At 46.5% G+C, this 12786-nt stretch overlaps 1 protein-coding gene across 2 annotated transcripts in view; it reads left to right on the top strand.

Annotated features, from left to right (window-relative positions):
• Positions 1 to 12786, top strand: part of Kua (Plasmanylethanolamine desaturase Kua) — a 123685-nt gene that overhangs the window by 95234 nt on the left and 15665 nt on the right. For both annotated transcript variants that reach the window (XM_070527733.1, XM_070527750.1), the window contains exons 3-4: positions 8318 to 8409; positions 12558 to 12776. In XM_070527733.1, the coding sequence (XP_070383834.1) occupies positions 8318 to 8409; positions 12558 to 12776 (311 nt within the window). The remainder of the gene's footprint in view (positions 1 to 8317; positions 8410 to 12557; positions 12777 to 12786) is intronic.

Below are 12786 nucleotides of genomic sequence, written 5' to 3' on the forward strand. Positions count from 1 at the left end.
TGAACTGGCTCCAAGACAACAAAAGTAGACGACACATCACATGATGACGCAGAACCAGTGAACGCGGAGCTTAGCAACACCCTCTAGAGAACTTGAGGCCTTCGGGTTGTACCCGCTCCCCTTGAGCTACGTCACGCAAAAGAGGCCCGCATAGAAGTTCCGTGCAGTGTGCTCGAATCTACGAGCGGCGCACCTATGTTGAAAATGTGACGCGAAAGACCGAGCGGGCGACGACGGCGATAACAATTCCATTAGTTCCGGGAATCCTGCCGCTCCTTGGATAGCTTCGAGGTTACAAAAACTTGGCATGCTGCGACATGCTTCCGTGCGCACTTTTTTTTTGGGGGGGGGGGGGGACGTGAACCGTGCGTGTAGTCTCTGCGCTTGTGCTGCGATTGCGGTTGCGGAATGTGGATTACGTTCATGCCAGGATATGCCTAATAAGTGCTGCGTGCCCAATTGCTGGAGCAATTGCAAATCGGGGCCGAAAAATCATGCGTTCATGTTTCCACAAGATCAATGGCAGAATATTCGGTGCCAATGCTAAGGCACAGAAGAGAAAAGCTGGAATTCTGCGGAATAAGGCAGCTGTTCCTTTGTAAATAGTTGCACGAATGCTTTGTATCTCCATTGCTTAAACTCATTTGAGGTATTGTATATATGTGGACTGCGGTAATGTATGTAATAATGCCTCGAAAGCGAATATATTCGTTTAGAGCCTAATCTAGACTGGAATAAATACATGTGTCCCGAATGTGAAGAAGGGCACACCAGTGAAGTTACCATGAGTAATGTGTTATGGTGGAGGGCTAACATTTTGTTGAAGAACTCTTGTGGTCGCATGAACGGCAAACTCTGACGCTGACGTTAAATCAAAGCAAAAAAGGTACTCTAAAGAAGAGGGCAGCACTGTGACTTTTCAATATAAGCCATGCTCCCTGTCATCTTTTTAATAATGCAGTGCGTAAATAGTTTTGCGCAAATAAAATAATCTTGGAACACCCTCTGTTCTCTGCGGGCCATCTGCTCAACTATGCCTAAAAAAATAACTGCGTTCTGGTTAACGTTGCCCATAAGGGCGCGATCCCTTCATTCAACCCGTATTCCCGAGCACGCCGCCGGCCTCTTCTCCGTGACGTCACTCGCCGTGCGCTCAGGCCTTCACAATACAATACGACACACACGCACACACACACACAGGGCGCCACTTACAACACTGTTTAATCAGGGCAAAACGCCACTATTTTATACGAGGAGCGCTATCGCAGTTCATCTGTGCGCATTCACGTTCAGGTAAAGCAACTCTTTTTGCGATAATGTGATTGATGCACCACTCACGCACATATAACCTGCCTCAATAATTATTTTGGCTTCAACTACGTCTAAACCATTTGTCACGGCTTCTGGCCACCACAGCGCAGGCGTAAAAGTTTGGCTTACATTTGCAGTCCCGACAATGAATTGCCAAGTGGCCCTCTCTCCCATTCCTAACATTGTTTTGGTGTTGCCTACGTACTTACGACTACACGACAAAGGAATTTCATAAACGACGCCTGCCTGGCAATCGACGTGTTTATTTACGTGATTTATGACACAGGCCGGAAAAATGGGTTGGTCATTCTACATGCGGAAGAAGGGGTTGGTCATTCTGCAGAGCGTAGAAAGCTTGCACGAGGCAGAAAACACTACCTTTACATTAGCTCGCTTGGCGATCTTCAAATTAGGGTACGACGGCTACCTTTTCTTTTTCGCTAGGTGGCTCCGGGGCCAGTTGGCGGTTTCGCGACTTCATGATTTTTTTCTGCAACGGAAGCTGGAACACTTTGTGGGTATCCTGCCTCTTCTAGTCGGTCAATCTGCTTAAGAGAACTCTCCGCAGTGGATTTGGATAGGACTTCTTAAAAACATTCAGCAGGCACATATTAGCAATGCAGCGTTTGACTAGCTTTGAGTGAGAGGAACTAAAAGGTAGCAGAGGTTTACCTGTCCGAGGTTCATACTGCCAACAGACGTGATTGCTTGATAAAAACAATCTCAGATCTAAAAACCTGATGGAGGAATTTACCGAAAGTTCGTGGGTCACTTCTATGGGTGATAAAATGCCTGAAAATTGTCAGTGCTTTACTAACGACCAAGTCGGTGGTCATGAAATTCTTATCTACGGAAAGTAAGAAGTGATCAACGAATCTCAAAACTTTGATGACACCACTGCCTTCGAGAATGCTAGAAATGGTTCTGCCTGCACGAGCTAAAAATAAAGCACGTAAAAGTGGAGCTAAACACGAACCTATGAAAACGCCGTTTTTTTAGAGGTAAATACGGCTGTCGTATTCACATCACATCAGATCATGCTCGAGCATAATCTCATCAGCTCAGCGTGATCTGATTTCACATCAGATCATGCTCAACCAACACGCTCAGTTATGCATCCTAACGTTGTACCCTACGCGTCTACAAAATTTGTCCAAACCGTTTCAGAGACCCTTTTCAAAAAAACTCTTCATAGGATTGATCAAAGCAAGAAGCTGCATTTGCTTGCATTAAAAAGAAAAGAAAGTTCTGGATGCCAACCATTAATCCTGGCTTCTGTTAACGAAACTGAGTTAATTGATCTGTACACGGACGCCAGCTTGCATTAACACTGCTCAGTTCTGTTGCTACAAACAAGTTTCCCGTGTTTTCTCATCGCACGTCGCCAGCTGTTCGGAGCTGTGATTCTTCCGAACAAGATTATCTTGTTTGGGTCTCTGGGAATTTTCGACTCTACACTTGTACGGCTGCCACTGTGCCGTCGCAACGGATTACAGGGCGCTGGTGTATGACTTCGCACGTCGAAGCACTTGACCTCTAAATTGACGCGCTAGTCACTATACAGTCTCAAGTGTACGTAGACGTCGTGCACGATCGTTTGTAGGATTTAGGCAGTCCGCCAGGGCGCGGAATTCTTGCCCTGCTTCCCTGTGCCGGCAACAATCTGAGGAGGTTTCAACACTCAAGCCGGGAATCTGAAATTTGCACGTCTAGTCTATTCTCATTCTCTTTACTATGACATATTCGGCCAGCCGCCGTCGTAATTGAGGAAACTGCACCTATTCTACAGCGTGTACAGAGCATTTCTTCTGCGAAATTGTTTTCTCAGGCGTCCTTGTATCTGGTTGCCTGTGGTACCACTGTAGCCTGTCTGGCTGGCTACTCTGCATGACACGGCGCCCGAGTCTCGTAGCGTGTTGTTGGTAGAACGTGCAGCACTGTGTGAAGGCCTGCTTAACGTTTTATCAAACTTGCCAGTTTCGTAAGGCAGCTTGAGTAGTCGATCCGCCTACAGTTTCTGTCTCGCATTTGAGGTTGTCGGCTTGGACAAGCTTGGACCACTTGGTGTCTTTTACAAAGACTCGAAATGACAACGCAAACCCGTCTCGTCGCAGCAGTCGATTTTTAAAAAAGTGGGTCGAAGCCGTGGCATTACGTGACAATACGTAGGCCGCTCCGTGACTTCTCAATGGACATATTCTGCTGCCAACATATGGTACCCTTCGCTTTGTATTAAAGTAGTATATTGCGTATTTTTTGCCCACGTTAAGCTGCGCGGGCATACATCATGCCACTTCAGTGAACCACCTGCGATGCTGATCTCGTTGAGCGTTGGCACCACACCATGCGACTTTGCCATATATTAACTCGCCGCATACGAATTGCGACCGTTCTATCGAAGTTGTCGTTAGCACAGGCAAACGGGGAAAACACACAGACGGCACTATGTCGTCCTTGGACGGACACCATCAGCTTGATCACACTGTTTGGTGTCCCGTGGAAGCGATCGGCCGACTCGCTCCACTTACTTGACCATCGTCGGCAGGACGCCCGTCACCATTTACACCCGACGCCATGCGCGGACTTGAGCAGTAGCCGCTCAACAAACAAAGGTGATGATAGTTTTTGTACCATTGGACCGTACGATGAGTTTTTTTCAAGACCTTCGGGGGTATGAGACACTTAAGGCTTTCGCCTTAAGTCGGATGTTTGCTACGCTCCGTCTCGCCCCTGCCCGATACATCCACTATGGAGGTCCGGAGACAGCCTCCAGCTGTCGCATATGGCAAGTGGTAACAGGCAGGCGCAGTAACGTACTTGCTGTCCGCTGGTTGTGGCCTTCGTAAAACAACCAAAAACCGACTAGCCTATAATAGCCTAATGGCACTTACGACCTACCCTGAAAGCTGTTCCTGCCCATAATAGTAGTAATTATATAGTAAACAAATAAACTGTGGGGTGTTACGTGCCAAAACCACGATTTGATTTTCTTCTCCCATATTTCGTGTCCCATATATGTCCCATTTCGTCTCCATCGAAATGGGACCGCCGCGGCCGGGATTTGATCCCGCGCCCTCGAGCTTAGTACCGCAACGGCCACTCCGCCACCTAGGCGGATAGTAACTACAGTAGTAGCAATTATATAGTAGTTAGAGTAGTAATGTATTTCGAATGCCTTAGAAAGAAAACGAAAAGGCTGCGGGAATCGTATCTGTCTCGCTCTTTCGTGGAAATCTGAATTCACTGTATACTGTAGTCGTGGAAAAGATACAAACAATATAGGGGCAACAAGTGCACGTAGAAAGAAAATCAATTAAACTACACATCACGTGAAGCTGGGGAACGGTGCTGCTTGCTTTGGGACGCTCAGCTTGCCGAGAGAGAGAGAAAGGGAGAGATAGAGCAAACTTTATTTGCTGCAGAGGTGGGGTTCTGCAGAGCGCCTGTAGGTGGGTCCTCAGTCCAGAACTCCCGCGGCCTTAGCTGCCCCTCTGGCGCGTTCAACCAGCCAAATGTGGTCGGCCGGTTCCCAGCTGGACAGCCAGCCTCCCACTGCTCTGGCGTGGCGTTGTGTATGGTGGGTACTGCCTTTATATTCTGGCATCCCCATGTTGTATGGTATATTGTGCGTTTCTCACCACACCAAGGACAAATGTCTCTGTATATGGTTGGATGTATCTTATTGTAAATAAGTAGACATTGATATGAATTTGTCGCTACCGCCAAAACACCGACTGCTCCCTGTCTAATTTATTATGGGGCGCGGGGTATCGCCTTCTGGTTATCCCCGGAAGTGGTCCAAAATGTCCCCGTAAGTAATGGGACACCGCTTCTGTACCTCTGGCCTTTGATCTCTTTCGGCTGGCGTATCCTCGAGCTATGAGATCGTCCTGGAGATTCCCAGCAATGCCCTTATGCCCCGGGGCCCAAATTATCTCGTATTTTTCTTTGCTTTCGCCACCGGCCTTTAATTAGATGCCGGCTGCTTTCCTGCCTACCCTAGCATTGGTGAATTCCCGGCATGCATCCTGAGAATACATGATACTCACTAGCGATCGACCGAACCTGTTGCCGTCGGCAACCGCTAGAGCGACGGCGGCCTCCTCGGCGCCACTCACGATGCAGTTCTTCGGCGATGCGCTGACCTTCTCTTTTAGTCGGTAGTCGACCATCCCTCCTGTTAACGTCCCTCCTGTAGTCCCTCCTGTTAACGTATGTAGCAGCGTCTGCGTATTCTTTCTGCTCTGGTAGGCTTCCGCCCTAGCTCTACGCCTGCCCTGGTGACGGACAGGATGCATGTGCCTAAGGATGGAAGCCACCTTGAACGTACACGTGATCTCGACCGGCATGTCTACCGTGCGTTCAATCTCTCGTATGCTGGCCTGGTGGCCTAGTCTCCGGAGGAGGGCTCATCCTGTTGTCGTGAGTCGTGATACGCGCCACCAGGCCCGTGATCTCAGAAAATTCGCCAGGCCAGCGTGGGCCCTCGTGCAAGTCCACGCGGTGCTTCCGGGGCGCGGTCTCGGTGTTTGCATACTAGCCCAGGCTTCTGAAAGTAGACACGATCCCACAGCGCTCTAATGTGCGCCGGTTAACGGAGCCGCAACTGTTCGATGGTCTCGTAGACGGCAACTGGGCATGTACTGTTTCTCGCGAGTACTAGCCGCTGCCGACGGCTCGCTGCTGGCTCGTGATGGGCCTCGACTGTGCTCCCCCTGACGACTCGGCTGCCTGTTCGGTGGGCCCGACGGGGTGCCCGCCAAACGCCTCGCGCGCACGAAGCAAAATCTCGGTGGCAGTGCGTGTGCCTCGGCCGCAAGGCCTTCTCGTTCCCCGTTACTCCTAGGGGGCTGAAAATCCACTGAAAACGCGTTAAGCCCCTCGAGCAGGATGGCTCTCCTCAGCTGCTGAACTGCGCGCTCTGCTATTTTGCGCTAGCCGCGGATGCCCAACATTTGGACGTGCACTGCAACTGGTGTTTTGCCCTGCATGGTTTTTCAATTGTCAAAGTTGGCTTCTCCACAATGACAGTCCTTGTGCGGGAAAGCCCGTTTCACTCGTTTCAAATTTACAGTCTGCGCGTATGTAGAGACAGAAAGGCAAAGGTAGAAAGGAGGCACATAATCTCAATGGTAAGCAATTGTATATTTACGTAGGCAGATTGTTTATAAATTAAGTAAACGTGTATAAACCAGGATCAAACTTGAGCACCGTATATTGAAAATGGCATTTAACCGGTTGCACTATCTGGACTTTACCTGCAAGGCACATTCACGAAGCACCAGAGATCCAAGCTAGTGAGTCTTCTCCACCAGCACAATGAAGGACGCAAACACATACGGGATACGGCATAAATGTCACTGCACAAGTAGAAAAGCTCAAACTTGCACACATAGTAGTGGCTGAGACCGAAACCGTGGCAAGAATTACTAATACTGGGAGTATCTGTGGGCTAAGTTCACAGAACAAACAAGTCATTTAGTTGGAGACCAACTTGAGTGAAATGGCGCACCAAAGAGTAGTCACTAGACGTGGGTAATTGCATACAGGGTGTTTCAGTGAACATTATCAAAAATCTTTAAAGATTATGCCTGTGGTAGACAGCACAATTCTAGTCCATGAGCTGGTCTACTTGAATAAGTGGACATTACTTGAAAACAAATTTGAAATGCATAATAAACTAATTAACGAAAATCACTAATTAGGTTTTCAACGAATTAACTTATGGCACATATTGCAATTTACAAACTCTAGCCAGGGAGTTCGGAAGGCGGATCCTACTTGGAACGAATTCTCAGGATGACACCTGTTTCGAGATACTAATTCCCGAAGTTTGCGAAGAAATGCATTGGCGTTCCAGCTACTTTTGCGCCTCAATGCATAAAACGACGTTTTGTTAAGAAAGTAAGTGGAACGACAGTGCATTTTTACTATAAGTTTGACGGCGCATATCTCGTAAATGGTGTCATCCACGCAACTATCTTCAAGTGGATATGCCTTGTCGTCTCACCTGCTAGAACTTGTAAATTGCAATATGTACCATAAGGTAATTAGTTAAAAACTTAATTAATGATTCTTTAATTTGCCAATTATGCATTTCAATTTTTTTTGCAAGTAATGTCTACCTCTTCAATAGGCCAGCTCATGGACTAGAATTGTGCTATCTGTCACAGGCATTTTTTTTAATTTTCAAAGTGTTCAATGAGACACCCTGTATAGCCAAAGCAATGGACGTCTCAGAATGGCTAGATGTTAAGTGAACTTGACTTCAGAAATACCGAGTGTCACTACATTGCTTGAATGCTAATCACATTACCATCGAAAGTCATCATAAGATGAGTTCTGCCATTTTTCATCTCTCTCTCTCTCTTGCAGTTTTATAGTCTGCCTGTTCACATTAATTTATGTTCCATTCTTTTTCATATTGGTAATACATTGTTATACTTGACATTAAGTTAGCGAGAAGAGATTCATGGAATATTGTTCCTAATGCGAAGCTTGGCGAGTCCCCCCTCATAGGTGCGTGCTATACCATATCTACTCGTTTATGGCCCACCTACGTGTAAGGCCATTGCTAAGGCCATTTTGGTCATTGCTACAGATTATCATGATTATACAAGGTGCATTGACATACCGAATGCTGAAAATTACATTAGTAAATTCAGTTTGCATGTACTGTTTCTAGAAATCAAACCACAATAGACAAAAAAACAACATAAAGAACATCTGATGGACAGAGCTAGATGTTACAGCTTGCTGTATTCATATACATTGCAGGTGTCATTGACTTACTCACTGGCTGCAGGGAGCCTGGATCAATTCAAAAATACTCAAATAAGGTCGAAGTAGACGCATATCTAGTGCACACAGAATTGCTCATGAAAAAAAAATGATCTGGTTTTCATTTCTGTCATTGCAGTCATGTAGGTTGTTTATTTTACAATATCTTACACTGCCTTTTTCTGGACATGAATTGAATGCATGTATGTATGTTTGTCTTGTGCAGTGTGTGGAGTAGTGACAGCGGATTTTCTAAGTGGCCTTGTCCATTGGGCGGCTGACACCTGGGGAAGTGTGGAGCTGCCAGTCATTGGGAAGGTACGTGCACTGCTTCTCATTAATTGTGTGAGCGCTTCAGTTGGTTACCGAGTCGGCGCTTTAGAAAGTGTTCTACTTCATGTGGCGTGGTTGCTGTAAGTGTAACAGACCCTTTTAATGGGATGATTTGTGTCATTTTGTATAAACAAGCTTCAAGGTATGAATCAATAGAGAGGAATTGGCACTTTCAGTGCAGGAAAGGGAGACAGCATTGCATGACATGCACAAACAAGCTTGTTGCCATGATCATAGATTTTTGTACTAAGACTACTAGAGTGAAAATTGACGCTCTTGTCTGCACGCACCATCAGAGTATGGCTGTTCAGCCAGCGTGAGAATGAGTGTGTGTTTAAATAGGTCGGTAAACTCACTCACGGATTGACTTACTCAGACTCAGAGCCACCTGTAAGTACGAGCCTGAGTGAGCACTAGTGAATTTGAGTGGGTGTGAGTCTGAGTGTGAGTGAGCGCATTTAAGTCAGTCTAACTGCGACTGTGAGTCTGAGTCTGGGTGAGTCACAGTAAGTCTGAGCTCCTATAAGCCTGAACAAATTCGAGAGATCTGAATCACGTGTAATTCCATTTGTTTTTTTTATTCCAAGAGATTACATATAAGGTCGAGTCTACATGATCCTGAATGAATCTAACTCTTTATCCAGAGCAGAGTTTGATGGCACCATTTGTTAAGCCTGAGAAAATGTGATTAAAAACTTGTGTCCATCATTGATAACTTTGACATGAAATTAAATCAACAAAACGTGGTATTTCACATTGTGTGTCTTGATGATAAACTGAACACATATGGTATAAGAGGCATTGCATGCTTGGGCCCTATAACGTAAAACTATTCCAATATGTTTTTATTCCAATCTCCTGACGTCAAATTTGCGTAGCCACCGACGCAAGCACCGGGCAGTCACCCACGGGGTTGTCTGAACAGATCAATCAAACGCTCTCCCCTTTCATAGGAGGTCACTTTTATTTGCTTGAAAAACGAATAACATTGCCAACACTGAGCGGCTTGTCGTATCTAATTGGCTGACAAGAGGCGAGGAGAACGCTCAAGTGGAGAGGGATTCGATGGGGCAGAGCCAGTGCACTGAAAATCGATAACCGAATGAAGAGGGTGGTCCCGGCGTCTGCGATTGGCCCGCTTCCCCTTACTTTGCTTGCGGTGGCTGGTCGAAAATCGCAGCGGCATGCAACGGAAGGTTGAGAATGACGATAAAACGGATCCTCCGCAAAGAAGAGTTGGCAGAACGAGGTCGTAAACGTGCTGAAAGTGCTCGAAAGCGTTACACGGCCACGCAAGAAGTTTTATTACACGCAAATAAACCCATGCTCTCCGACAGGTGCGAATAGCCAGCGCCTGAGCGATCGATGGCAGCCATCTTTTATTCCTTTCGGAACGGGGCAGCCTGTGCCTATTCAAAAGAAAATTCAGTTTTGTTCGGCATAATAATGCATCTTTAATGCGTACACGTCACTTTGACGCGGTGAGTTTTCGCGGTTTTGTGACGTCGCGTGACAGGCAGGTAAAGTGGGTGCAGCCCGAAAACTTTCTACCAATAGCCGGGAGATAACTGCAAGAAGGCATCGAATCAGAATGAACTGTTTTTCTCTTTTCGGTCCAATCATGCATTTTCGTGACAGCGGTTTTCGTGACGTCGTGTGACAGACAGGTGAAGTGGGGGTGGTCCAAAAAAGTTTTTGACCAATCTTGGAGGGCTGATAGCAGAAATGTAATATAAAAGTTTGGAATAGTTTTACGTTATAGCGCCCCTTGTTAGGTTACATCATGGTAACAGAGAAAAAGGCGGTGTGAAAGATGAAAAACAAGTCACAAATGGTTGTAGATGTTACGGGTCGGTTAACTGACATAGCTAGCCCTGTGGACTCGTGGTTAGCCATGTGGACACAAAAGTGGTCTTTTCAGCGCCAGAACAACTCGCGAAAATATGTCTGTTAATGGACTCGTACCGTAAGCCAGCTGTCGGATGCTCTACGAATCATCATAAAGCACCAGTGGATTGCGTAGAAGCTGTTGTTTTCGAGCTTCCGCTGTCCTATGGGAAAAAATACATCGTATAGACAGGAAGGTGTCTTAATGACCAGTTATGAGAACATAGTCTAAACATGAGAAATAAGCAATACGGTCATCTGTCAACTCACTGTCAGGAATGCGGCTGTGCGCCGGTGTGTGGGTCCTGCCGTATTCTTGCGAAGCACAAAGATAAAGATGTGCGACAGATTGTTGAGGCTCAGGCTGTCTGTCGGAATAGTTATACGTGTGTTAGTGCTCCTTCGGTTCACTTGTGAGATAAGGAGACAGCTTTTTTGGATGGTTAAAATTTGGATGATGGGGCGCCACTGTGCATGGGTTAAATAGGTGGTTGTTTCCTGAAAATAAAGTTGATGAACTTAGCACACTGTGGTGTCGTCTCCCTTCTGTCCTTGTTCACTTGTGCTAAGTATTCTTTCCAAGTCAGTTTGCCAACACGCCCAACAAATAGCAGAAGTTTACTCCTTTCTTGCTTCTTCATCGTCCAGAAGGTGCAATCAACTAAAGGCCATGATAAAGTGTACATCTCTGCATGAGTGTACTTCTTTAGTTGATGTTACTTGTACCTCGTTAGGTAAGTCTGCCTTGCTTGCGCTTGTTGGTTGTTTTGCAAGATATTTCAAAGTCAAGCACTAATGTGTGTGGCTTTTTGTAGTGATGATTCAGCCAGCACCAGAATGATGGAAAATACAAGCATCAACTGAGTTTGGCTGATAGCTTTGAGTTTCATATGTAAATTCCTTTCTGGCAAAAGAAATGCGACAACAAATTGTTAAGCCAATCTTGCCAAACGTTTTATCTAAGATCTCTAATTTTTTCGTCTTTTGTGGCTTGCCAAGTCTCTCACAGTAAGAGTGACTTTCTGGCATTGTATAACGGTAACTTATCATACAGCTCGAATTATTTTTCTTTTTAGTGTCCCTTTAAATTGCAAGTTTATATTGTATGTGCCTTAAAGGGCCCCTCACCAGGTCTGGCCATTTTATGCTGACAAGCGCAGAGCATACATTGCGTGATAACGATCGTGTCTGCAAAGTATTACATCGCTACGCGCCGCGGAAAGATCTGAAATTTCAAACCGAACGCCGTTTTCCTTCTCCTCGCGGCTGCCGCGCTCCAAGCCGGAGGATGATGTAGTCGTGTCCCTGCACTTATGTACTCAACTCCGCAGTGTGATGTCGCTCGTGGAGACACGTGACTTCGAGAATTATTCAAGGCACCATCTGTTATTTGTGTGATCTGTTGCTTGAATTGACGAATTGAAGCTTTGAGAAATAATAAAACACACAAACGGAATGTCTGCGTGTTTTTCGCTTTACCTCGCACCGAAGCAAGAGAGATGTACTTCCGCTTCGTCTGCTTGTTCCCACGGTCGTGTGGTCACGTGCGCAGGTACCGAAACTAGGCCATTTTCTACCGTGTTCCAGCGCCTGATCATGCTTTACGATCCGCTTGCTCTGCCTCAGTTTTTGTGTAGCACTGAATTATACCGCTAGTCATGTGTCCTTGTGCACTGCGCGCAAAGTCGTGCGCTGCGCGAAATAACAGCTAGCTCGCGCGCAACGCCGCCAGCGGAAGTGCGCATCGCCCAAAAAAAAAGAAAAAGCGAGGAGAAAAAAAAAGTGAAGGCGGGGACCGTGATGTATGCGTCACGCGATCCTCGAGGTCCGGTATGGGAGAATGCAGGGAAGGAATTTCGCTTGCGGAGGCTAGACGGGGTGAGTGGAGAGAGTCTCGCGATGCAGTGGAGCCCGCCTGCTACAATCATGGGTTCGCGGCACTGAAATATTTGTTTCGTCTATTAATGAGCCGCCTTTAAAAATTTTTGCGGCAGAACGCTCCCTAGAGAACACATAACAACTTACAGCGTATAATCAAAATTTGCTATGCAGCCTGGTGAGGGGGCCCTTAATAAAGAGGCAACTTTTGGAATGGGCAGTCTGGATTAATGCTTTAATTCATTGCATGCACAATGCTTCCAATGAAGTAGATGACCATCAGTCTGAAGTTGTGTAAAAAGTGCTGCATGCTCCAGCAATCATTGCAGTATTTCTAAATAAAATGCCTGCACTTGGTACAACCGCAGGCATTTATACGTCCTTTCCGGGAGCATCACATCGATCCAACATCAATCACACGGCATGACTTCATTGAGACAAATGGGGACAACTTCATGGTGCCCATTCCAGTGTTGGCCAGCATGGCCTGGGGCTTTGCCTCCAAGCCTCCACAGGCCATCCTGGCCACATACCACTGGAACTGTTTCCTCTTCCTTCTGGCCCTTTTTGTGGCATTCACCAATCAGGTATGAATCT

The sequence above is a fragment of the Dermacentor albipictus genome, chromosome 1 (assembly GCF_038994185.2).
Source record: "Dermacentor albipictus isolate Rhodes 1998 colony chromosome 1, USDA_Dalb.pri_finalv2, whole genome shotgun sequence".
Taxonomy (NCBI): Eukaryota; Metazoa; Arthropoda; class Arachnida; order Ixodida; family Ixodidae; genus Dermacentor; species Dermacentor albipictus.